Source organism: Acanthaster planci, linkage group LG13, assembly GCF_054643075.1.
Source record: "Acanthaster planci isolate LZ-2023a linkage group LG13, COTS_SCS, whole genome shotgun sequence".
Lineage (NCBI taxonomy): Eukaryota > Metazoa > Echinodermata > Asteroidea > Valvatida > Acanthasteridae > Acanthaster > Acanthaster planci.
The window spans coordinates 7,232,100-7,257,987 of NC_141789.1; the positions used below are offsets into that span (position 1 = coordinate 7,232,100).

General features: G+C 44.7%; 1 protein-coding gene across 8 annotated transcripts in view; it reads right to left on the reverse strand.

Moving 5' to 3' along the window:
- LOC110982507 (meiotic recombination protein REC8 homolog) overlaps positions 1-25,888 on the reverse strand; it is a 388,761-nt gene that overhangs the window by 10,238 nt on the left and 352,635 nt on the right. The window contains exons 18-20 of one of the 8 annotated variants that reach the window (XR_015427552.1): positions 7,076-7,692; positions 6,386-6,587; positions 5,471-5,999 (exon numbers count right to left, since the gene is read on the reverse strand). The exons of 2 other annotated variants lie outside the window; for them this stretch is intronic. Coding sequence is in view for 5 of the 6 variants with exons in the window: in XM_087145207.1 (XP_087001333.1) it covers positions 19,463-19,635 (173 nt within the window). In the remaining variant the exon portion in view is untranslated. Of the gene's footprint in view, positions 1-5,470; positions 6,000-6,385; positions 6,588-7,075; positions 7,693-12,542; positions 12,695-16,783; positions 17,534-18,026; positions 18,071-19,162; positions 19,636-25,888 lie in introns of those variants that run through there. 5 more of the 8 variants (XM_087145212.1, XM_087145208.1, XM_087145213.1 and 2 more) reach the window with 5 other exon arrangements.

Consider the following 25,888-nt stretch of genomic DNA (forward strand, 5'->3'; position numbering starts at 1 on the left):
TGACTCTGCAATGCAAAGTCTTGCTCCTTCTGTGACTGGACGGTCTCCCAGTTGGTGTAGTACACCTTGAAGTTTTTCAAGCAGGTATCTCTGCTGTCCCAACTGTTGTTTAAATACTCCTGCAGTTCTTCGTTGGACAACAGACTGCAGTACTCACTGTTCTCCTTTAACAAGTCCTCGTAGTTTGTATTCGACTCAAATCTCACCTTGGTCGTGCTTATCATTCATGAAAAATTCAAGCCTTTCTGTGTTTGACTTTATTTGCCTAAATAGCTGTGACACACGCTTTGCTTTCATGTCCTTTTGATAGGCAAGTCCTTTTTCAGTTTGAATTTGTGCCCGCGATGATTCATGAAGTGCAGTGTCTCCACTGTGTGTGTCAACTTTCTCATGCTCATGGCTTGTAGCTCCCAGTGCGTTAATGTTGTCCGCCCCCTTATCCATGTTGATGCTAAACGTCAATGATGAATCTGCCAAAGGATACACACGCAATGCTGTACATGTATAGTGTGCACTTCAGATCCAGATGTTTAATGTTTCTCTTCTTGTTCATGTATACAGCTTGATGCACAGGCACAGGATCAGGCACAGATTGACTAAAATAAAATTAAAATCAAACAGAGATCAAGAGTACGGTACATCCGACGTCCAGGTGATAATAATACATGTATGCCCACTTTGAACATGTAAATATACATGCACCCAATGTTTACTTCAACCTCAATTATAACTTGCACTTAGGTGTATCTAAGTGACACTCATACATGTATCTAAGTTCCCCTAAAAGAGTACGATGCCAAATATTTAAATTAGACAATACGAAACCCAATAATTTTGACTATAGCTCCAATATGTAGGCCCCCCATGTACGTATCTATATTATTTACTATTTACAATAAACTATTCCACCGATGTAACAGCATGGCCTAAATGAGTGAGTTTTGGCTTATACAAGACTATAAATAACCCAGTAATTACTTAATCAAATTCTTTGATTTAATATGAGAATCCTGAGAATAATGAGCTCTAACTGTTTAATAAACTTCGGCAGGATGGGCGAATCAAAATCTGTCAGATGCAAAACGTGATGGAGCCATCTCGCTTTCAGTGCTGTTTTTATGGTCCCCGCTTATAGCGCCCTCAATTGGTTAGAAATAAAAATGACTTTGGCCGCTACACCTGCCAACCTACACAGCCAGCGCCCTGACCTAAGGTAATACCCGCTTCTAATGCTGCTCACATGTTTAATACATGATTTCCAACCATATGAATTATTGACCCAGACTAAAGTCTAACACAGCTACCCTGTTTCGCCACACTATCCAATATTTTGAAAATGCATAACAATGGAAAGCACTTATTTCAGAAATTGACAGGGCCTTAGGGAATAACCCTCTTCGTTTCGATCACACTGGGTGTAATCGGAAGATGGCCCGGGTCACCATCACTGCAAAAAATGGGCTTATAGCAGGCCTACTTTTGACAGGTCTCCTAATAGTCACAGTGACTAGACTTTGAATATGCCCATTTTAAGAAAACATGCACCCACACAGTGTGCATGGCAGACTCTGTGGCCACTTGGAGCCACATAAACGGTTCACTCATTGCCCAGGGCCCAATAGGGAGCTGGAAATAGTGAAGGAAATACGTCACACACGGTCACAGCTAATCACGCACAGAGTATTGTGGGTAAATTTCTACCAGGCACGCGAGCTCACTCCCATGTGCTGTTATCAATAGACTTTATGCCTCTGACGTCATCTATCCTTAGTAACTGTAGGGTGCCCTCGCACAGAGGACAAGCAACTGTTCTGATCTGCGGTACAGTCACGGTACGACAAATACGTCGAGCTACGATTGGGTCACTTGCCACTCGGAACTTTGCCGCGTTGACTTTCTTGTAAGGCCACCTTATATTATTTGTGTCTGAAAACACTGAATATGGTAAATTTCTGTTGTGTCTTCGGTTGCTCTAACCGTAGGAATAGAGATAAAGGAGTGTCCTTTTTCTGTATTCCGGCTGTTCTTGAACACCTAGGGGTGCACGCAGCAAAACTCTCTCAACTGCGGCGAGACAAGCGGCTGGCAAGCATAAAATGAGAAGAATGGCAACTGTCAAAATCATGACGTGTGTTCGGCCCACTTTGTCAGTAGTAAGTGGGCCTACCATTGCCAAAATTAATGCTTACAATTGCCCATTAAGCATGCTTCATCATGATCAAAAGTCTCAGACGAGTTGGTCAAAGATGCATCACTCAGTGCCCGTACACCTAACCTAAAAATATGCAAGCTTTTTTCAAAACAAGTGGATTAGGCTTAGTCTTCAGCTTTGATGGTTCCAGCCAGCATTCCAAACAGCATGCCAAGACTCCAAAGGGAACCAGCGAAACCAAAGACCAAGCCTAATCCTGGGCCTGATTAAATTCAACTACCCTTTGGTCATGGTGGTATGTAGTACCCTGTCTCGCTCATGGGTTTGGGTGATAGGCTAGTGATCCGTATCTATGGTAAGGCCCTATGCCAGGGTTCATAATAGTTCACTCCTACCTCTGTGCTCTCAGTAACAACTGTCATGGTGGTTTTTCTCCATTGAAAAAATATCTGGTTAATTCTGGGGCCTTTAACTGTTGAAAAAAATATTATCTAGATGTATTTTTGCGTTGGGGAGATGTTAATTATATATAACGGGTTTGCCCTTACCCAACGTATATTTATAAGCACTGTATGCTCAGTGCTTGCCCGAGAACTTGCGAGAACTTACATGGAGACCCGTTATATATAATTAACATCTCCCCAACGCAAAAAAAAAATACATCTTGATAATAGTTCGCGGTACCCGCTGCTTCATTTGACTCGGACCGGCCAGCCGACCCCGGCAAGCTCGGTGGTCGAGTGGTTAAGACATCTGCACTAGTAAGCAGGAGGTCGTGGGTTCGAGTCCCACCCGAGTAAGCTTGTGAGGTTTTTTCGCAAGTTCTCGGGCAAGCACTGAGCATACAGTGCTTATAAATATACGTTGGGTAAGGGCAAACCCGTTATATATAATTAACATCTCCCCAACGCAAAAATACATCTTGATAATAGTTCGCGGTACCCGCTGCTTCATTTGACTCGGACCGGCCAGCCGACCCCGGCAAGCTCGGTGGTCGAGTGGTTAAGACATCTGCACTAGTAAGCAGGAGGTCGTGGGTTCGAGTCCCACCCGAGTAAGCTTGTGAGGTTTTTTCGCAAGTTCTCGGGCAAGCACTGAGCATACAGTGCTTATAAATATACGTTGGGTAAGGGCAAACCCGTTATATATAAGAAAAAAATATTGAAAAAAATTATTTGGTTGATGACCGGAAATGTTTGTTTTAATTTTCCCATTTGTGAGTTCCCCAATTCATATACATATACATGTACAACCTCAGGAAGAAATGTACATCACGCTGCATTTTATAAGGGCCCGTTAATCAGTCTGCAAAAAAATAAGTAAATAACTATTTTCTTTGCGTGGCAGCACATCTTACGTCTTTTTTCTTTTTACGGTACTTCTTCCATTAGCACTGAGCTGTTCTTCTACATTCACTGGTGTCATTATTTCAAAATAAGAAAGTTCAGCAATTTTATTTTGAATAAAGCAATTGAACTGAGCAGTTGAACCAAGAGTAGTTGAGCTCAGCATTGGATGAGATTCCCTGGCTGTCTTTTTTTTAATGATTTTATTGAGTTTATAGACTTTAATGAAAAACTGTTTGACATGGCACTTCGATCAGAATCGCCCGACATTAAGGAGCAACTAAAATCCTCAAGCCTTGATGAGAATGACTTCAAAGGGGACAATTCTAAACTCAAGTTCTGCACAGGACTCCCTTGTTGGGGAACTTTTCTTGCCCTGTTTAATCTTATTGCCTCTACTCTGCTCAGCAGTGGCAAGCTTTCTCAATTCAGTAGAGTGTTGCTTTTCCTAATGAAGATGCGATTAAATTTGTTTGATGAAGATTTGGGTTACAGGTTTGGAGTCAGCCAGTCGACTGTTTCACGGAACTTCCATAGCATCCTTGACATAATGGCTGTTAAGTTGGAAAGCATAATTCCCTGGCCAGGTAGAGAATCCTTGAGGTTAAGCATGCCATGCTGCTTTCGAAGATTTTTCAAAAAATGTGCTGTGATAATAGATTGTACTGAGATTTTCATTGAGCAGCCATCTGACTTGCTAGCAAGGGCACAGGTTTGGAGTAACTATAAACACCACTCTACTGTAAAATTCCTTATAGGTATAACTCCACAGGGCTCGATATGTTTTGTAAGTAAGTGTTGGGGGGACGAGCTAGTGACACAGAAATCACACAAAACAGTGGACTTATTAACAAATTAATCCCAGGTGACTTGTTTATTGCGGATAGGGGCTTTTTTGTCGGTGAATATTGTGGCATGGCGATGGCCGAATTCAAAAGTCCTCCATTCACCAGGGGTAAGAAACAGAGAAGTTAGAGGTAGATTGGAGTCGGGAGCTGTCATGTGTGAGGATACATGTGGAACGTGTAATAGGAATGGTTAAGCAGAAGTATACCATCCTTCAAAACCAGTTACCAATAATACTAGTTAGTAATGGAGCATCTATGGAAGCTACTGTTGTTTGTGCCCTTGTTAACCCTCCTATGCTAAGATGCATTCTTGACACAGTTGTCATATCAGTCAAAATCAGTCAAATTTCCCATACGTGTCTGTGTACTGGGGGAAATCAATTGGAAGGCATTTTTGACTGTTTTTGATGGTTAAAACAGAAGAAGGGTTAATCTCTGCCCAGGGGTAGTTCCAACTGAATAACTTTCAGAAACACATTCTCAGACATTGATGGTCATTAAATTCCTGATTAGAACAGTCTATGTTAAGGTAGTTTTTCTAATAATCATGCTTGTCAATTCTAAGAAGCGATTAATTTCTGTGCAGCACTAAGATTTGACACCGTGTACAAGTTGTTGCCCTACGATTGCATAAGATTGCAATTAATTGGATGTTTTGAAACCTAAAAAAAGTGGTTCTGCACCCAGAACTTGCCATGATCTGCAACTAAGTTATTTTAAAATGTAAAACTCAACAACCAAGAATAGTGGCTGAAATATCAAGATCATTTATTTCACCTTCCATCATCATTTGTATATGTCTTTAATTCAAATGCTGTACATTTTGAAGGCTTATTCTTAAAATAAATTATTTGTATGACATTATTATTGCTGTGTCCAAGCTTTTTTGGCCATGTTACACTTGTCTTCAAGACTCATTTTGCTGTATCTGACCATTTTGGGACTTCTTGTCAGAATACTTAGGCACTTTTCTGCAGTGTGGACAGAGCCATTTTCCTTTGGGAGGTACGCGTATCAGAAGTCACTCCATGTGAAACAATATTATGCTGCACTTCTTATTCTCACATTTAATCATCTGTCCAAATGATGGTTTTTCACAGTAGCACTACAGCCTCTGGTTGTTGCCTCTGGTTCTGGTATCTGTACATTTCCTGTCAAAGATTGCACTGGTTTCCGACACAGCCATTTCCCAATCAAATCTGGAAGGACACCAGTTACAAATGATGAGTTCACTGCCCCCATAGCATCTTTACAAAAGAAGGTATCTCTTGTGATCTCCTGGCCAGTAAGGCCTTCCCTTGTCCACAACACAAACACTCCTATTTCTACATCACAAACATTCAATTGGCATTGAACTTGGTAATAATACTGGTGGCCCATTTTCAGTTGCCAGCAACCATCTTTCCTCCCCATACAAAGACCTTTTGGTTCTTCTGTGATAGGAAGGCTATCTGGTATGCAGTAGGGGACTCGATTTCAAGGAGACGAGGTTGGCAGCATTTGCAGATTAGGAGACCATCAGGGGATGCCCCTACAAAAGGATGTTGGGGGCTGATGTAGAGGCCACAATATTTCACCACCAGGTCTTGATGCTTAGGGCTCTCCTGACAGCAATATGCATCCTTTGCTTCCTTCTCACGATCACATCCCCACCTGTGATTAGAAATTGAAATGTAACAAAATAAGGAAAGGATATTGTAAGACGGAATTCCAGGATAAAAAGCTTACCTTGCATACTGTTACCACTACAATAGAGAACAGGAAATGATTGGTAAACACCAAAGAACCTACATGTATCGGACAGTAAGGGGGGAAATACAAATGCCAACAAAATTTAAAAAATGCTGCGAACTGCTTGCTGACTAAAATGACGCTCGTAATTATTCCAATCCATTGTCATTCTTTTCAATAGTTTGTAAAGTAACATGTTTTATTGTCAATTTCAAAATATCCTAGCTGGCAATTCCAAAATCCCCCCTCCCGTGAACGGGTTTTTTACCTTATTGTCACTACATAACTAACACAGTACACGCATGTACCTTGTTGGTGCAATTGAGAACCGAAATGCCTCTGGATAGCAAATTTTCTCGATGAGACTTGCTGATGGCATAGCAGGATTTGTTCTTGCAGCACTTTTGGAATTTGAAGCAATAATACAACCAGCTCTCTGGGCAACCAGATCTTGCAGTTAGCCTGACCATTAGTTCCTTCTTCCACAATTTGACACTGCTGTGTTGTTATCTGTGTTGAATAGAAAATATACTTTGGCTCAATACATTTGTTACTACATTCATCTTTTCACTGAACAAATATTTTCATCATATCACGGGACTAAAACTGGTAATCAAAAAAGGAATTTTTAGACTTGGAGGCATTCTATCAGCACACTTATTTAAAAAACTGATGTGAACTGTTGGTCTTGTATTTAACCCCATACCTTGAGTGAGTGATCTAGTCTCAGTTGGGCATACTTGCTGTAATGCAAATGCTTGTTGCAAATGCAAGTCTGACTTCTGAATAGCTGCTCAAATCATTGTTATTGCTTAAGTTGATTGAACGCTTATATTCTCCATTCATGGAGGCTAAAACTATTTCAAAAAGACGATTCTTGATTTTGGGTGTATTCTTTAGGTTTAAAGGCCATTTACCCATGTGACAAACATGTAGTGAAATTACAAGAGGCAAGTTTTCAAAAGTGACAAGAGTTCTGCTGGGTGGAAAAACTGTACCTTTATTGAGTCACTGACAGTAGCACATTTCTGAAAAAGTTGAGGGTAAGTCAGGTCCAAACTGTCTGGGTCATAGAGAGATGAGAGGGCCTGTGGGTACTTGACAGTAGCAGAAGGGGGAATAAATTCTTGGGCATATGCATCCATGACACGATGAACAACTGGCTGAGCTGATACTTGCTGGAGAGATGCATGGAATACGGCCAGTTCATATGATGTAGGGGGTGCTATAGCAGCTTCTGTCTGAGGTTTCTTGCAGGTACTTGAAGGCTTTCTAAAATTGATGTGTTTCACTTCTGCAGCACATACCTGTAATTGAAAAAAAAGAGAATACTCAATGATTGGGCACATTATGCAAGAAATAACAGCTGGATAAGGGCTTCTACATTGGAAGGTTATGAGAAACAGTTTCAGGTTGTGATTATCGTTGCCTAAACCAGCCATTTTTCCAAATATTAAATGAATACTTTCCTCATCTTTTTCTTATATTTCTTTTTGCTGGTAGCCATGCACACTTCTGAGAAGTACAGGCATCTGATCCTGGAGCTTTCCTCAATTGGTTGGCTTTTACAACACTTGATATTAATGCAGCAATATGGCTACAGGCTACTTCCATTCTGCAAGGGTAGTAGATAACAATTGATAAAGACAAACATTGAATATCAGAAAGGTCAGTTTGCCTAACGGACATATCACTCAGACAACCAGGGTCATTTATTAGTCATACGCAATACGCATGAATACTTTTCACTTCACAGACAACCTGCCAATTAGGAAAATATTTTTTGGCTAAGTGACATTAACATGTATCTTCTCAGCAGCAAACCATGGAACCAGAGGGGTTGCTGTCATTCTCTAGCCGAGTTTCACCCTGCCAATCACCACATATCTGGTCTTCCCGGACCCAGATTGGTTTGTGTGAAGTCGCATATCGTGGACCCATCTAGCCTTGACAAAACAATCTGATCCTGTCATGGATTTCCATGCCTGCAATTTATGGAGGGAAAAGTGCATCTTACAAACAAAGGAAAAATTTTCTGTCCAACTACAACATCACTTTGCCTACAGAAAATTTCTTCTTCCTTGCTGGACTAAAATTATTAATATTTCCTGATGTAATCTCATCATTAAACCCAAAACACACTAGGTCCTAGTATAAATCTAGGCTTCCAACTATAAAGTAATTCACCAACCATGACAACAGTTAACAAACACTGTTAAGGGGGGGCTAATTACTAACGTTATAGTTACTGAGTTAGGAGCAGCAATAACTAGTAGAGGGAATGCATTTTGTGGCAAGGCTAGCATGACTAGATCCTAAAGCCTAGGGCAGGCTTTTCCTGGGGGGGCTTGAGTAAACCCTGGATTGCGACTAGATTGAAAACAAGAAAAACAGCCTGACTCCGCTTTGGTGCAGTCAGTAGGCCACAGATCTGGCTGTTTTCGGACTGAGTTTGGTGGGGATAAAGTTCAGTTATAAAATTTAAACTTAAGTTGAACTAGAAAGGATCAATGTTCATGACGTTTTGGAAATTTGTTCTCTAAGGCCTTTGTTTCTTTCTTTTCTTTGGTTTATTCAAATTAAAACAGACCTAGGCAAACAAGTTTTTACTGGAAAAAGCAGGAGTAATCTTACTCTAATGTCTTCCTTTGTGTGCTGGCTCGGGGTTGAAATCATGTAGATGTACATGTACATGTCATTCCACTGCATGTCAGGAATTATTTCCGGTGCAGCCTCCAGCTTTTTTGCGTTGACTTGATACGGGTCCTGTTTCAGATTACATGCCTCTAGTTTTTCTATATATCTCGCTTTAGAAGCACCCATCAAGCCTTTAGCATAGGCAGACAAAAAATCCGACATGGTAACAGTGAGGGAAACAAAGTATCGCTCTGTGAAATACGCTCTTTATTCAGGCTTTGCACCGTGTGATTCCCGGTACAACGTGTACTTGCACTAGTTTGCGTTAGCACCTGCACTTCAACGAAATTGCGCCGCCACTTGACCTCGAAGATGGCGATGCCATTGGTCGTTAAGTTGGCAGTGACGTCAGTGCATAAGGTCTATTCGATATTTTTTCCTCTTCTTCCTCATTGCTGAAAATATTCTCACAACACTTTATTAGTTCATCCAAAATTGATCAAAATGATCAATGATTTGAAATATATTGCCCAAAGACACCTGATCAGTGATACTTCATGAGAAGATACTTTGTGATTGAACCAAGGCCATGGTTCACCGTGTAAAATGACACATTTGCCTATGCCTAAGCATTGTCATTGGCTAACCAAGAACTTAAAATGGTGCTTCCCTAACATGAAGTGATAACCTCACGTTCGGAGGTTGTGTACAGTGTAGCCAATCACAGTGCAAAAGCCATCAGCCCTTCCTAGCACCCTGTTCAGGCACTGGGTGACGACTGAATGTAAACGGGGGCCACAGAATGGTCACTAGAATAGATTTGTAAAATTTCTTCTGGAGGGACCCTTCGAGAAACTCTGGGTTGCAGGGTTGACAAGGGGCGTGTAAAAAACCTCAGGGCTTGAACATTGTTAGGTTTGGATGCCTGGGGATGCGGACTGGAGAGACACAGTGGTAGGTCTGCATCATGATGGCAAATCCACTGGGGCAGAGCTAAAAATGATGGGGGGACTGCCTGGAAAAAGGTATTTGATTGTTCCTGTTGGTGCCTGGTGATGTAGTCTCGAATGAAGGTAAGAATGCCTCGAAAAAGGTATTTGTTCATTCCTGTCGGTGCGTGGTGACTTAGTCTCGAAGGCCAGTAAGTTTAGCCCTGAAGAGGTCATTAAGTATCACCAGGTGAGGCATGGACTTGCTTCCATGCGGCCTGTATGGACCAACTGATAGCAGCGAGAGAAGGCTGTGACGGAACTCTGGAATAGGGTCCACGTACCTATTGCGTATTCACTGGGGCAGCGATCTCGGAAGTTGGCCTGGAAAGTCCTGTCTCGACTATGCCTGGATGCCCATGCTGTACATGTCAGGCGTAGGTGTGTAATGGCCACCTGGTTAAGTGGGGCTGTGGCTCATGTTCATCTGAGGAGGGAGCCTCATGGACTACCGTAAAACATGTACAGTCAAAGACAAATGAGAAGATAATACAAGATCATATTTATAACAAGGAGAATTTGGGGGGAGGTGCCAGGTATTCATTTTTTTATATTCAATAACTGATAACATATAAGGTAATTTGTAAAGTCCCAGTGACCTTGTAACAGTGTTCCACTGTAGTTGTCTTGGAGAAGTTCTAGAAGGCTCAGGATGAATGGCAGGTGACGAGGAGATGCACATTGTGTGTTGCCCTGCATTGTACATGCCAGGGGCTGCTCCAGATAACAAAGAGCTAGGGAGCAGTCCGGTATTAAAGGTGAATACATGTAGTCTACTTCATGCCTGAGAGCCCTGTAGCAAGAGTGTCTGAAGGTGGAGGTCAAAGATGTGGGGTTGGTCGACTGGCACAGGTGTGGTCGGTGCCTTGCTCCAGAAGGGAGGCTGACGGAGAACTAAGAAACTTTAACATGTCATGGGGGTGAGGACACCGATGCAATCAGTGTCGTCTTTAACCGAAGACATGGTCACCTGCTTGGACTGAAGTAAGGCTGTGCTGTAGTCAGAGCCGAATGTGCTCTGTGTATTGACGGATGGTCAAGCAAAGGATTCTGAGGGCTGGAGCAGACCCTGATGGATGCTGAAATCTTGCTAGAGATTAAAATATCTCCACGTATGAATGATCAAGCGGTAGTTCTTAAAAGATTGTCCTGCGAGATTCCAGTAGTGCTTAGTGGCATTTGAACAAGCTGTGGTTGGTGTCCTCTTCCAGTGGAGCGGCTGATGGTAGGCAGAGCACTTGAATCATAGTCCCGCTGAAGGAGAGGGAAGTGGCCCTCAGCCAGAGTGAGAGTGCTGATGGAATCAACTTCAACCTCCGCGGAAGAAAGTGTTGGTTGCACCATTAAAGACAGGGTCACGCCCCATGCCAAGCAATGTGTGGTCCCAATGGGGAGAAGCCTGCTGGTGTGACTCCGGTGTGGAACCCTGTCTGGTGTCATCATGGCTTGTGGCTGAAGAGGGCGGTGGAAGCTGGTGGTGGTCTATTGTCGAGGTGGCGAACGAGGGAAATCAAGGCTTCATTGATGGATAGACAGGCCAACAGCCATGGCTCAGAAGTAGGCTCATGATGATCGGAGTGGTGTCTCTTCTTGGGTTTCAAAAAGCTTGATGAAGAGGAGGAGCGCTTGTGCTTGCCTTTCCCAGAAGCAGCTGATCCAGTGGCAGTTGGGGCCGCAGGAGGCAGAACACCTGGGAGCCTTCCTGGGTGTAAAAGCCAGGTAGGCTCCACGGAACCTGAAGAATAATTAGCAGGTGCCAGGGTGACTTGGCTTGGCGGTGCACCAGGCAGGGTGGGCCCTGGCACTCACAGGGAGCCCTGCCCAGTGACTTTAGTATCAGGGCAAGAGGGAGTATGACCAGAGGCTGCCGGAAAAGTAGTTTTCTGATGTTAACCAGCAGGTGTCGCTCTTCGGAGTCATCAGGGGAACGCTGTTTGAACACAGCATGGATTCCTCTGGGCCAATTTTTTATCTCTTTTTCTTTGACACATTGAAAATTGTAGACTCAGCAAACAAGCACGCACATGGGTTGCTGGTTTTTTTCTAGAAGCTTCACATGTACACATATTACAAGGTAGCCCACAATTTTGCCCAAGATTCAAGTGTGGGTACTCTTATGCTGACCACGTTATTCTCTATGGTGTATGAATGGTCTATATTGCCACTGCATGTGAGCACAACTGCATTCTCACATGTATGCCACGCAAATTCTGTTCCTCTTCACTTTCAACGTCTCGTGTTCTTTCATTTCAAAATAAATCTCACAATTATTTTGACCAACTAAGAGTAAGATTTTAGGTTGATGCATCTTAGAGAATACTGTATAATTTTGTGCATTTTCTACATGTCATCAAAACTTTTCCCCCACATTAACTGTGTGGGTCAGGTCTACTAGAGAATACCTACCCAAACAGTCACTACGTATGTAAATTTCCTATGTGTGTATAGCAATTCGCTGAAAAAACTTTATCATCCGAGGTGCCCTTGACCTACCACTATGCACTGCCCGTATGCGGTCACACTGCCAAATTCCTCCTTTGCAAAAGTGACTAAAAGTGTTGAAGCCAGGCGGGCAGGACTTGCGGGAGAGGACTGTTTGGGTAGGCATTCTCTAGTAGACCGGACCCACACAGTTAATGTGGGAGGAGTCTATGGCGCTCTACCTACCCAAACAGTCACTACATATGCAGAGTGGCACCGGTCTGGGGGGTTGGCTACAGAATATACAATAAAATAAAGGGATAATTGCCCATGTAACCATATGGTAGGAATATACACCAATATTGATGGCAAACTTATGTGGTAAAGGAGGTTACAAAAATTAACTCACCCTAATGGGATTTTCAATGTGTTGTCATCTGTCCTTGCCGCAGGAGCCTGCACTGTGGACAGTAAAATTGTCCTGCCATGTACTGAGTCCTTTTGCAGGACATCCTTCAGGTAGCAAAAGGTGAAGGTAGAGGGAGACTTCGAATATGCAGCTATACATGTCTGCAATGGGAACACCTTGAAAGTAAGACCATAATGTAGAAACTGCTCTAACGTGATGAGCCCTGATGTCGTATTTACTACTGTACTGAGTCTGGTTTTGTGTCAGGAAACCACCAGCTGGGATGAGTAGGACCCCGTGAGGTTCCCAGTGTAGATGACCGTTAGCCACTGAGAGTGCTTGTAATTCACAACCTTCTTCCGGAAGTAACTGCTGCTAGGAGAAATGCCAGCTTAGTACTAGTGTGTAAAAGAGTTGCGTTACCTGAGGGTTTGAAGGGAGGACTAGTAAGCATCTGGGGAACTGTCCCACGACACAACCAGTTTCTTAGTGAAAGGACATTGTATGAACATCCCACTTCAGGTGGTGAAGCACCAAGTTGTTAGAAATGGCGGAACCATCTCTGAAGCCAACATCAATAGCAGATGGGGCTGACCTGTAATTACAAATTGTAGAGACCTGCAGCCCGGACTCTAATACGTATATAAGGAAATCAGTGGTGGCACTCAAAAGGGCGTCAGTTGGAGCCAAAGCCTCTTTGTCACACCACTTGGCGAAATGCTGTATTCTGCTATCGTAAATCTTGCGGGTGTACAGGTATCTTCCCCATGTGGCCATGGCTACAGCATTGCTAAAAAGTCCCGCCAAGCAGAAGAATTGTCAGACAACGTCCAGCAAATTAAGTGTAGATCCCTTGGTGCCGGATGCATAATTCTTGATTTGGGTTAATGAAGAATGTCTCGTCTGTCTGCGAGTACCAGCAGTTGGCGCAGCAGGAGCCTTGTTAATCTGGGGAACCAGGACTGGCACGACCAGAATGGGGCAACCAGAAGTATCCGGCAATGTTTGCACTTGATTTGGGAGAGAACAATAGGGATATGGATGGGAAGGCATACCCCAGAGGGTCCAACCAATCAATTTGTAGGAAGTCCATGGCCCAAGCTTGGGGTGTGAAGTTCTCCTGTAAAAAAACAAAAGTTAATAGTTGTCCAGTGAAGCGAAGAGATCAATGTGTGGCCTCTCTATCATTGTGAAGAGGATCTTGACCATGTCTGGATGAGTCCATTCCGTTGGGCATATTTTGCAGCGAGAGAGTGCGTCTGCTATTGTGTTGTTGGGCCCAGCGATGTGGAGCGCTTGCAGGTTGACTGCATGTTCTCTTATCCACTCTAGAATCTCCCACGTGAGAGTGCACACCTGGAGAGATCGAGTGCCGCCCTGATGATGCTACTGCTGTTGAATTGTCCAAACATACCAGGACGTCCTTCCCTTTGATGTATTGAAGGAAGCGTTGCAAAGCATGGAATACTGCTTGGAGTTCTAAGACGTTGATGTAGTTCACCTAGATGGAGGGGGCCAGGTTCCCGAGATCTGGTGAGGAGGGAGGGAAGCCCGGCCCCAACCCAGAGACGACACGTCGGTTGTTATCACTACATAAGGTTTTGCGTGTAGGAACAGCAGGCTGGCTATCAGCTGATGTTCCCCTAACCACTATAGTAGATCCCGGCAGATATCCTCCAATACGGGAACAAAGTGACTGATGGGGTCTTGCTTGGGTCGGTAACAGGAGAGCAGATGGAGCTGAAGAGGTCTCATACGAAGCCTGCACCAAGGTACTAGATCAACCATGCTCACCATCAGCCCAAGGAGTCGAAGCCAAGTGATGGCTGGTGGTAACTGAGTTGAGCGAAAAAGGGACACACACTCCCGGAGGTTGGTAATGCATTTGGCCGACGGGGTGATAATGTTCCTGTGGAGGTCGAGACTCGACTTTTCCCAATTGATGATGAAGCCAAGGTGGGAAGAAAGATCGTAGGCTAAGCAAGTTGACTCTATGGCCTCCTCTAGGGTGTGGCCTACTATCAGCCAGTCATCAAGATACTGGAAAATTAACACATCCAGCAGTTGCAGATGCATGACAACAGTTTTCGCCAGCCGATTAAAACTCTGGGTGACGCTGAAGGGCCAAAAGGTTGGGCTCCAAATTTGTACATCATTTCTCTTGTACATGAACCGAGGAAACTTGCAATCTGCTTTGAGGATGGGAATGTGTAGATAAGCATCCCGGAGGTCGATCATTGATGCCAGGACGATGTCAGTATGATTTCCATCCGCATTTTCTTGGGGCAGATTTACTTGTTGAGTGGCTTGAGATTGATGATTGGTCGCCACTTGTTGGGAGTAAGAAAGAAGGTGGACACCAGGCATCCCTCATGTGGTTGGGTTGAACGTGACTGATGGCTTGTTTCTGGAGCAGGGAGTATAGATCAGCCTCCATGGCCAGGCATTTGCTTCTCTTGCATGGCACTGGGATCGGACGTAGTATCACTTCAGATGGAGGGTGCTCATAAACTTGAGGAAGTAACCGTATGCAAAAGTTGACAGGACCCAGCTGTCTGAGGTGATCTCTTGCCAGAACCCTGGAAACCTCTGTAGACAATGGCCGACAGGTTCTGAATCGGCAGCCGCTGAAGGTGAAGTGATGTAGTCTTCGACAACATCCCCCAAAGGAGCAAGAGGTACGCGATGAAGATCCTCAACCCGATCAGGTTTGGTTTGACCTGGTTGAGGTGTTAGTGGAGGGCTTGAAGCTGGGTCAGTTGCAGAGTGTTGAGAGGAGTATGCCATAGTTGGCGGTGGCTTAGGGTTCTGAGGCCAGTGGGGCTGAGTTTGCCCTTAGGCCGGGGTCATTGGTTACCAGAAGGAAAGGAAGGAAGGAAAGCGGTGATATGCCAAGGCCCGGGGGGAGGGATGAGGCTGCCAGCGTGGGAACTTACAGATTGAATTGAAAATCTCAATGCAGGAACAGTCAAGCCAGATTTCTCCAAAAGTTGGATCCGAAGATTCCAACCTGGTTACATTATGCTTAGGGCTGGCAACCATTTAGACCCGGTTTAAAAAGGGCCCCCCGGTAAGCTCGCCCTGTTGCAAAAACCCCTTTCATACTGGCCTGGCTACCGGCCTTGGATGCTGGACTGGTTGTTGATCTCGAACTTCTCCATCCTGGGGTCTATTGTCTGCAAGTACTGGTACATGTAATCTAGCCCAGAAGGACCGTGCTTGTGGTTTTTAATCCTTCAGCTCTATACAATGTTTACACTAATCCGCTTAGACCCCTATTCATCTGTGGAAGCATGGTGGGGGAAGCCTTTCATCAGGGACTTTGAAATGCCAATGTGCAGACAGGCGTGATACCGGCCTGGAGCAGCCTGAATACTGGGCAGGCATTATAACGGGTGGGCTACCGGGGGGCCCTTTTCAAACCGGGTCTAAATGGTCGCCGTCCCTTAAAGGAAGCATGTCTGGTGTCCAGTTCTGGAGGAGAAGGCACTGGAAGACCGAGGACCTGGATCATGTCTCATTGAAGAAAACAAAGATGTCCTTCAGAATGGGTAAGCTTGTTAACAGAGTTGATGTCATCTTCCTCCAACGACGTGGCCTGTTGCTTGGACTGAAGCATAGCCCTGTTAAGGTCAGACCCATGGATGCTCCTGTATGTTGCAGAGTGTTCTGGAGGGACAGTGCTGGATTAGTGTAAGCGTCAGTGAGTTCCACGCTCTGAGTAGTCATGTGTGACTGCAGAATGGGTTGAAGGTGGAGGATCCCTGGGAAGTAAGTCCACGTCCGGAGCAGTAGAAGCCGGCAGGGATTTACTGCTCAGACAGTGGACGAGGGCGGACAGAGATTCATTAATAGACTGAAATGCTGTCATGCATGGTTTAGGTGGAGACTCCTGACTTGCTTTGACTGGCATCTCTTCTTCGTTTTCAAAGAAACCGATGAAAAAGAAGAACGCTTGCCCATGGGCCTGGAATGTGGGGCTGAACTGGTGGCCGATGTGGAGAGGCCTGTCCCCCGGCAGGCAATTGGAAGCTTGGCTGTTGCAGGTGTCATTGTCTTGGGGCAATGGACCAGCCGTAGAAAGTCCGGTTTACTGGGAATACCGAGCTGAAAGCCAGAATCACGTATGGCTTGTGGAGGTCGAAAACCATGGCAGCGTAGTAGCCTGGTGGGCTCCACAATACCCGGTGAGTTTTTGTTGGATGTCATGGTACCATGGACCAAGGAGGTATTGGGCAGGCTGGACCTGATGGAGTGCAGAGTGCCCATCCTGGCATTACTGGTTTTAGGCTGACTAGATGTCTTCTCAGTCGATGATACCGAAGAAGCAGCTTTGCGTGCTGAAAAGCTACGGTGATGGTAGCCGTTGCAGGTGGTGGGGGGATGATTGGTTGCCCCGCAGGCTTTTCTGAGCTATCGGTGGAGACGATGGCTTGTTAACTCAGTTGTGTGTTGGAGGGCAGAGAGAAAAAATGGTAATGAGTCAGGAATGTTCCAAGGGGGTATCCAAGCTCGCCGTTAAGGCCTGAGTCCTCATATGAGCCACCTTGAATACGGAGTGCCCACTCATACGGCTTGACCTTTGCCCTCATTCTCTATAAGATTGGAGCTCCATTGAACAACGCAGGCTCAATCTGCTCCTTCAGTCGGTTCTGTGCTTGACTGCTGAACAGGGGATGTCCCAATGGGAAGTCTCCCATTTGCAGCTAAGACACATATTCTTGTCAGATCCAAATAGGAGTGTATCACTCAAGTGGATATTCCTCCCTGTCTGACTGCTTTATAAAGGAACGCCTCTATCCACGAACAGCTGCTTAAATAATGGAGTGCCCACTCAAGTGGTTGGACAAGAAAAAATGCTAAAATTACATTCCACTCTCTCATGCAGCTAGGGATTTTGTGGATTAAATGGGCCGCTAATGTGTGAAGTGCCCACCCAAGCGGCAAGCCCTATGGAGACTGCAGGGTTGACCGCTCCTTGTAACACTGACGGTAAACACCTGCAGAATGCACACAGAAAAAGAGAAGAGAAAATAAAAAAAAAAAGAAAGGCAGTTACACTCTTAACACCAAGATTAAAACCATACAAGGTAATAGTTTATTCGGGATAGAAGATCGGATGCTTCAAGTTGACACAGGACCATGTAGCCAAAACGGAACTCGAAAAACTCGAAGATGTCTAAAGGACACGTCTGTTGCAACACGGGGCTGACAAAAGAAAGACGAACACGGTGGCATGACTGCAGTGCATAGTTGGAGGTTAAGGGGCACCTCGGATGATTAAGTCTTTTCAGCAAATAGCTATACACGCATGGGAAGTTTGCTCATGTAGTGACTGTTTGGGTAGGTAAAGCGCCGTAGACTCCTTGTTTTAGTGCATTTGGGCCTCAACGATGCCAGTTTACATGTATCAAACTTCATGCATGCTTAATGCATTCGTGTTGAGCCTTCTTCCTGTTACATCATCAACCCAATACAAACACAAAGTTTTACCTCAGTAGTGGAGGGGGGGACAATGTAGCACATTTTGACCTTTGCTATAGAAATATGAAAAGAACATAAATATGCATAAGCATAATAATATGCGCATGATCTGAATATATGAAAATGTGTTTAAAAATTCTGGCGCACATTGACCTTTTATATGGTTAGAAATAAATTACACAGAGGGTAGGGTAAAAATTAAAGTACAGTTTGATCTTTTGTAAGGGATGAATAGAAATATAAGAAACTGTGGCACAGTTTGACCTTTCCTACGAGCAAAAATGGCATAACATCATGCAATTCGATGATAAAATTAGGTTCGACAATGGGCTGCAAGCGGCACCTGGTAATAAGGATAACCTTTAGGACAAAGGACTGTGCACGACGCTGAGTAATGGGGATAATTTTTTGGACAAACTGCAAACGGCACTGTGTGTACTAGTGTGTACTCCAGAGTGAGCTTCAGTCTGATTTAATTCTTGGACACTACATGATAGGGCAGGCACATTTTAAAGGTCTTGCGCTTGGCTCACTATGGTTATGGAGAAAACCGGATCGATACAGGAAGAAGGCCCAGCTGGCCCCTGCTGAATTTCTTAATCCTTTAAACTAGTATTTTACGTCGTATTACCCTGTACGTGTACATGGTTTTGGCTGTGACTGAATTTTTTTATGTTTTGAACTATTGTTTTATGTCCATGTATACGGTTTTTGCAAATTCAAACAGTGGAGTGTTACCGTTGATCTTTAGTATGGAGTACATATAGAACAGATACATCACGGTGGCAAGATATCAGTTCAGATTTGCACACATAGCAAAGAGGCAAATTTACCCATCGTGCTATGGAATAATGTGCAGAAGTTCCCTGCCGGTATCTGACCCGAGAATTATTACTCAATAGTCATACGGGTCAGTAAGAACACAAACCAAATTCAGTAGCCTACACATACTGATTCAAGCACTGTTTTTATTTCTCTTCTTTTTTCATCATTTTTTTTTACAATCATCACACTAATTTTAAGAATTACTACAGGAGTGATTACCATCAGTTTGTTGAATTTCATATCAGAGGCACTACATGCACTCACTTCCTTCTGGAACCATATTTTAGTCCATCAAATTGCTACAGAGGACTGCTACTACCGCACCATTGTGTGAGGATAAGTGCATACCACACATACAGTCTATTCACCATGCAGCTGCTGGTTCAATGGGGCCTGCTGCTGGACAAAGCCCTCCATTCAAGGCATAACACAGCCCAGCAAAATAATCTCGGCGTGAAGGGGTTAAGCATAACCCTATTCAAGGCTTTGTTGAATTCCATGCCTTTATTAAGTTTTTCTTTGAGCTTGTCCACAATGTCTTGGTGAGTTTCATTATCCTTCAAATGTGTGAAATTTGACAGAAACTCCTTATAGTTGTCGAAAAAGTGTTGTTTGACTGCCTAGAGGGTCTTTCTGTTCACCTTTTGCTTGACGTGATCTTCATCCATGCCTTTGTTGACGTACTTGTCATATTTTACATCCCACATGTCCATATTTCTTTCCCTGGCTTCAGCCAGCCAATCTTGGTAGGTGGCATTGTCTTCCAATTCTGGACTTTTCTCATTTACATGTACTCATGGAAGGAACAAAATGAAAATGAGTAAAGGAGCAATGTAAATGAGCAAAAGAACTATAAAATGAGTAAGGGGTCATCTATTTTTGTTATTTTCATGAACCCACAAACCGTACGCTGGGGAAGGGGGTAAATTGGTCGCAAATGCTTTAGGAACATGTTCACAATGACGATTATCATAGACCGGCCAACTATCACCCCCCAACTATTGTGTATGTGCAGCGAGCGCGCAGTTCTCATACAGGCTTGAGCAACGGCTATTTTGTAACCACTCGATGACTATGCCTCGTGTCCTACAAAATGTATATGAAACCAGTACACACACGGGTACCGGGCAAAATTCACCAACGTTGAATTCACTGCCACATGTGAAATAGTTTTCAAACTTCCCCTAAAGCTCCGCTGTGCCGTGTGTGTGTGGAAGGGAGATTTAAATATTTTGGGGGGACACTTTTTCTTTTACAAACTTCCTTAGTTTAGTCAGCAACTTGTCTGGTACCCTGTATCATCCTATAGTTAGCACTGCTTATTAAGCCTCCTGCGGTTAACTATTCAGTTTTGTGCGTGCTACTGAAGAGTGAGCATTACCACTCCCAGCTCTCTTCATCCTTCCCACATTTGCACTTGTATGCTTTTGTCCCCAGTTGCAGCTGGGCTTGTGTCTGATTGATCACTCAAGTAATCCACTTGTGGCACTGTGTTGAGTTGTTACCACTTTTTCCCCCCTTTTTTTACTTTAGTCAAGTACGCATTTCATATATTATAGAGGACCACAGGAGAGAACTATTTTTTTCTTTGTACGGCCAGTATTAGTAAAAGATGGATCTCAGTTAAAGTTCATTGGCTAACTGTCAAATTCTTTCTTTTTTATCTTGTCCTGACCCTCAAAAGCAATCGTGACCCAGTTCTCATGAATCAGATGTCTTCAGATCTCGTTACTTTCTCAAAGTCTCATGTAATTAATTTAATGATGCAAATTTCTAGGATACATTTTTGTCTCTACAATTTTTTTGGAGCCAGAACCCGGGAAGACCAATTTTCCTAGGAATTTAGCCATTTTGTCACAGTTTTTATGGAAAGACAATTTGACTCCAGAAATGTATACAAATGTAACAATGTTACACATGGCACACGTGTCATAGCAAGAGCATGTACTGTGTGTGCCATTTGCACGAAGAGACCAAAAGTCATACGAATTTTAGCATTTCAAGAACAGACAATCTTGTTTGTTTACAAAATAAACAGCTTTATTTACTTCTAAAAAAAATAGGTTTGTAGTTTGGTGTCATGTAACATCCGCTCTTTCATGGAGTACCATTGGTGATTTTACAGGAACGCTAAATTCTACGAAATTAAGCTTTTGAAAAAGAGACCAACTTCAAATGTGATTTTCTCAAAACCTCTGTTTTGAAATCCAACGAGAAAATTGTCTTCGTGAAAACTGTGACAATTTGTTTGTATGGTAAAAAAAAAATAAAAATTCATCAGCCCAGCACAGTGTCATAAGGTGGGGAGCTCTTGTGGTGCATGATGGCATCAACTCCATGCTGCCAACCTGACTCCAACCTACCATACTATGGCCCGGACGATAGCCCTCTTCTGCCACTACCCATGATGCCACAAGCAAGTCCACTCTTCCAGCTGTCGCAACCAAGGGTCACACCCAGTGAGCAGATCCAAGCCAGAGGTGATCAATCCACAAAGATGCAGCCTCCCCAGATGGTGTCAGAGGACCACCACGAACTCTCTCTCCCGTCAAACACCAGTAAGTATGTGCCAAGTCTTCAGCAGCCAAGTCATTTGAAGGATTTGAGGAGTTCCTTGACACCAATCCGGTCCCACCCTCATCAAACAGGACTCTCTGACCAGCAGAACCTTGTTCCCCTACAGTTGGCCAGTTTTGATCAACCCCTTCCAGTTGCCGAGTGCCATGTACCGTTTGCATATACCAACTCATCAGGTCAAAGACGTTGCGATTTGTTCTCAAGGTCAACCTCTGAGAATCATGGTATAAAGTTGAAGATTGGGCATGTGACATGTCATACTTGCTTGAGGCTTGAGGGACCACAACCAAGCCAGGTGCAGTTCCATGAAGTGGCGAGGGGAAAGCACGCGATGTCATTTTTAAATCTTGAGAGTCGAGGAGGAGAAACGAAAGCAGAGGCAGCTGTTACAGAACTAGAGGAATTCGGGGAGGGCTGTACTGCAGTGATGTCAATCGCTACATTCTTCCAGGCAGCGACTGGATGAGAACCCAACTGAGTTTGCAATTGCATTGGAGGCACTGTTAAGGCACACAGAAGATGTTCAGGGAAGACAAGGAAGGAAAGTATCACTCTTTGAAGACCGAGATTCGCTACCGACGACACAGTTCATGACAGGCCTTTGAGATGAAACTATGAAGCAGTGACTTGCTCCGATGTGGCGTCGACGCATGAGCTTCAAAGATCTCCGTCAGGAACTACAGTTGATTAGCAAAGAACTTCACCAGGCGAGGGATATGAGACAGCAACGTTTCCAGTTGCACCAACAAACAGTCAAAGGAGAAACAACTGGGACAGCACAGGGGCAAGGCAAGACAAATCAGCGAGGCAACCAGAATGCAGGCAATTCCAAATCAAGTAAAAGTAAGTTCACCAGTGACCAGGTCACCAAACTGACCACCCTAGTCTAACTGCAGTTAACCACATTGGACCATTTGATACAAGGGCAGCAATACCTTGGTCAATGAGTACAGGAACTGGAAGGACGCATCTCAGGTAGCCAGGTGAATCAGCAAACATGGAGACAATCAACAGGCCCATCCACTTTGCATAGGCATGACAACTGTTACTACGTGTGTGGGGCACCAGGCCATTTTTCTCACCACTGTCCCCAGCAGAATGGTCAAGGCAGGCAGCAGTTAAACTAGAGATACCAACTGATGAGGGGCGATTACAGGGTAATTTGGAGCTGAGAAGCCCAGACGACAAAGTGGAGGAGATATGTATGATTGCCTCACAGGGCTTAGAAAGCAATAGGGAACAGAAATCAGCAGATGAGCACATTGTGGGTCCTGTGAGCACTACTCGTGTTACTGTGGCTGGGCAGACATGTCAGGCTCTGTTGGACACTGGATTGCAGGTGACTACGATCACAGATCAGTACATGTCAACACACCCCAAACTGCAAGATAAAGTCATATGCAAAACAGATGTTCTTATCTATGGAGCGAGTGGCCAGAGTGTCCTGCATGGCGGTTACATCATGCTGGTCATTGTTGTTTTGGGTCAGACAATCTGTGATGTGCCTGCCTTTGTGGTGCCACCACAGACTTTCGAAAATCCACTCCCGTTCTCTTGGGAACCAACGTCGTTGTGGCCCTACATGATAGAAGATCAAAGATACGAGTTGAGGCAGAGAAGGAAAGCCAACCCAAATGCAACACCCACTCAGCTATATGAAATCAGTCGACGGTAGAACCCCAAGTCCCAGAGATTGATGTAAAATATGAAAACCTGACAGACAAGCAGGCACAACAGTTTTTCCAGCTATTCTCTGAAAACCAGAATGTCTTCTCCCAAGATGATCAAGACCTCGGCTACACCCAAACGGTAGAATATGAGATACCACTGATTGATGATGCCCCCTTCAGGCTGCCATACCGCAGGGTCCCAGCAGGACAGTTCCAAGAAGTCAGACAGCATATAGATGGGCTGAAGGCATCGGGAGTGATACAGCTGAGTCAGAGCCCTTATGCATCTCCCATCGTAACTGTACGAAAGATGGATGGTAAAATCAGGTTCTGTGTTGATTATCACCAGCTGAATGCCAAGATAGTGCGGAATGCATTTCCATTGCTTCATGTCGGAGATGCCTTAGATGCTCTGAGCAGAGCCAAATACTTAACAAGCCTGGATCTGACATCTGGGTATCTCCAAGTCAAGGTGGCTAAAAAGGATCAACCCAAGATGGCCTTCAAGTCCCCCATGGGCCTGTATGAGTTTATCAGAATGCCCTTGGGCTGATGAATGCCCCGGCAACATTTCAAAGGCTGATGACAGCTGCCCTTGGGGACATGAATTTTTATTCCCTCCTTCTGTACCTTGACAACATAATCATATTCAGCAGTACTGTAGATGAACACCGGGAGAGGCATACAAAGGTTTTTGAGAGGCTGCGTGAGCATGGCTTGAAACTGAAACCATCCAAACGCCACTTTTTCCAGTCACAAGTCCATTATCTTAGCCATGTTGTGTCCACAGATGGTTTTGCTACCGACCCAGAAAAGACATTTGCCGTCGTGGATTGGCCCAAGCCAAAGACTAAGAAGGACGTCCTTAGTTTCTTGGGGTTCAAAGGCTACTATTGGCTTTCCATTCACAATTATGCTCGAATTGCGGCACCGCTTTTTGCCCTGATAGGAGGCAGGCGTGGAACAAAAGATTCACCATTCACCTGGAGTCTGGGGTTTCAGAAAGCTTTCGAACTACTGAAGCAGAAAATGACTTCAACCCCGGTGCTAACTATTCACTCCCATTCACTGTCCAGACAGATGCCTCAGCTGATGGGTTTGGGGCAGTTCTTACACAGATGCAAGATGGATAAGAATGACCAATAGCATTAGCAAGTCACACCCTTACACCATCAGAGGCCAAGTATCCTGCTCAAAAACTGGAGTTCCGTGCTCTCCCTTGGGCAATAGTGAAGTTCCCCGATTACCTCTATGAGTTAGTTTCAACTGTCCACGACGACCTCATCCCATATACAAGTCGTGGTCAGGGTGTTGACCTCCTCACAGCACACCTGAAAGATGAAGCCATCTCCAGGGTTATATACCTGAAAGGCATAAAAGAAGGAAGACCAGGCATGACTCAATGGGGCATCTTGGTCTCGACGAGACACTACACCAAGCTAGAGAGAGATATTTCTGGCCTGGTCTCTATTCTGAAATCTGGGCCTACATCAAGAAGTGTAGACGGTGCACACTCAGGAAGACGCTGGAAAGTATCCGTACTAAACGCCTGCTGGAGTTAGTCTGCATCGACTTCCTGGGCCTAGAAAGGTCAAAGGGCGGCCATGAACACATTCTGGTCATAACCGATCACTACTCCAGACACGCCCAGGCGTACCCCACTAAAGACAAAAAAGCAACAACTATGGCCAAGGTGTTGTAGGAGAAATTTGTGGTCAATTATAGGATTCCAAACAGGCTGCACTCTGACCAGGGCAAGTCCTTTGAGTCGGATGTGATAAAAGAGTTGTGTAAGGTGCTTGGGATGAAGAAGACCCAAACTACATTATATCACCCTCAGGGGAATGGAATGATGGAACCAGATGCAGATATCAGTGTTGGGGACACTTAATCCGGAGCAGAAGGTTAACTGGGCTACACATGTGGGTGTCCTGACCCATGCATACAACTGCACAAAACATGAGTCTACTGGGTATTCCCATTTTATCTGATGTTCATGCGGAGGCCCAAGTTACCCGTAGACATCCTCATCCCATCAAAGATGACAAAGCAGAGCAAGGGCCTGACCACGATTATGACCATGATGTCTACCGGGAAGTCCAGACATCAGCTGAAAGGGCCGGGATCAAGCAGAAGGCCACATATGATCAGCGGGCGAGTGACTGCATCCTCCAGGCTGGTGACAAGGTCCTTGTAGCCATCAAGTCTCAGTGAGGAAAAGCCAAACTGAAAGACAGGTGGGAAGTAGACTCCAACATCGTTGTTAGGAAAAAGCAGGGCATCTCAGTCTATGTGGTCGGGTGGATAGGCTCTCTTAACACCAAGACTCTTCACCGCAACATGCTCATGCTCTACCCATTCGACATAGTATCGGCATCAGGAACTTCAGACTCTGGACGGTCACAAGATTAACCTCAGCTGAGGCCAGCAGGACCACCCTCCGCAGATGACAGTACAGAGAATGGTCAGTCCCGTGACAGCTCAAGATCTGAATTGTCAGGTCAGCGTGAGTTGGAAGGAAGTGGCCACATCGATGACAGCACTAAGGTTGATCAAGGCCAGGACAGCAGAAGACACCCGCCTCTACCAAGACGCCATAGAAGAGGACGGCCTGTAACACCACAGCTGGAAGAGCCTGGCTCCAATACAGACACCGAGAACAATGACTTGTCATCAAAGGAAGTGCTCTCCAGACAGCGACCACAGCAAAGGCGAAGACCACCTCAGCGCTTTGGGGAGTGCTGTACCGTAATAACTTTGGTTATATGGTGTATCACATGTATATAAGTTTCCATTGTT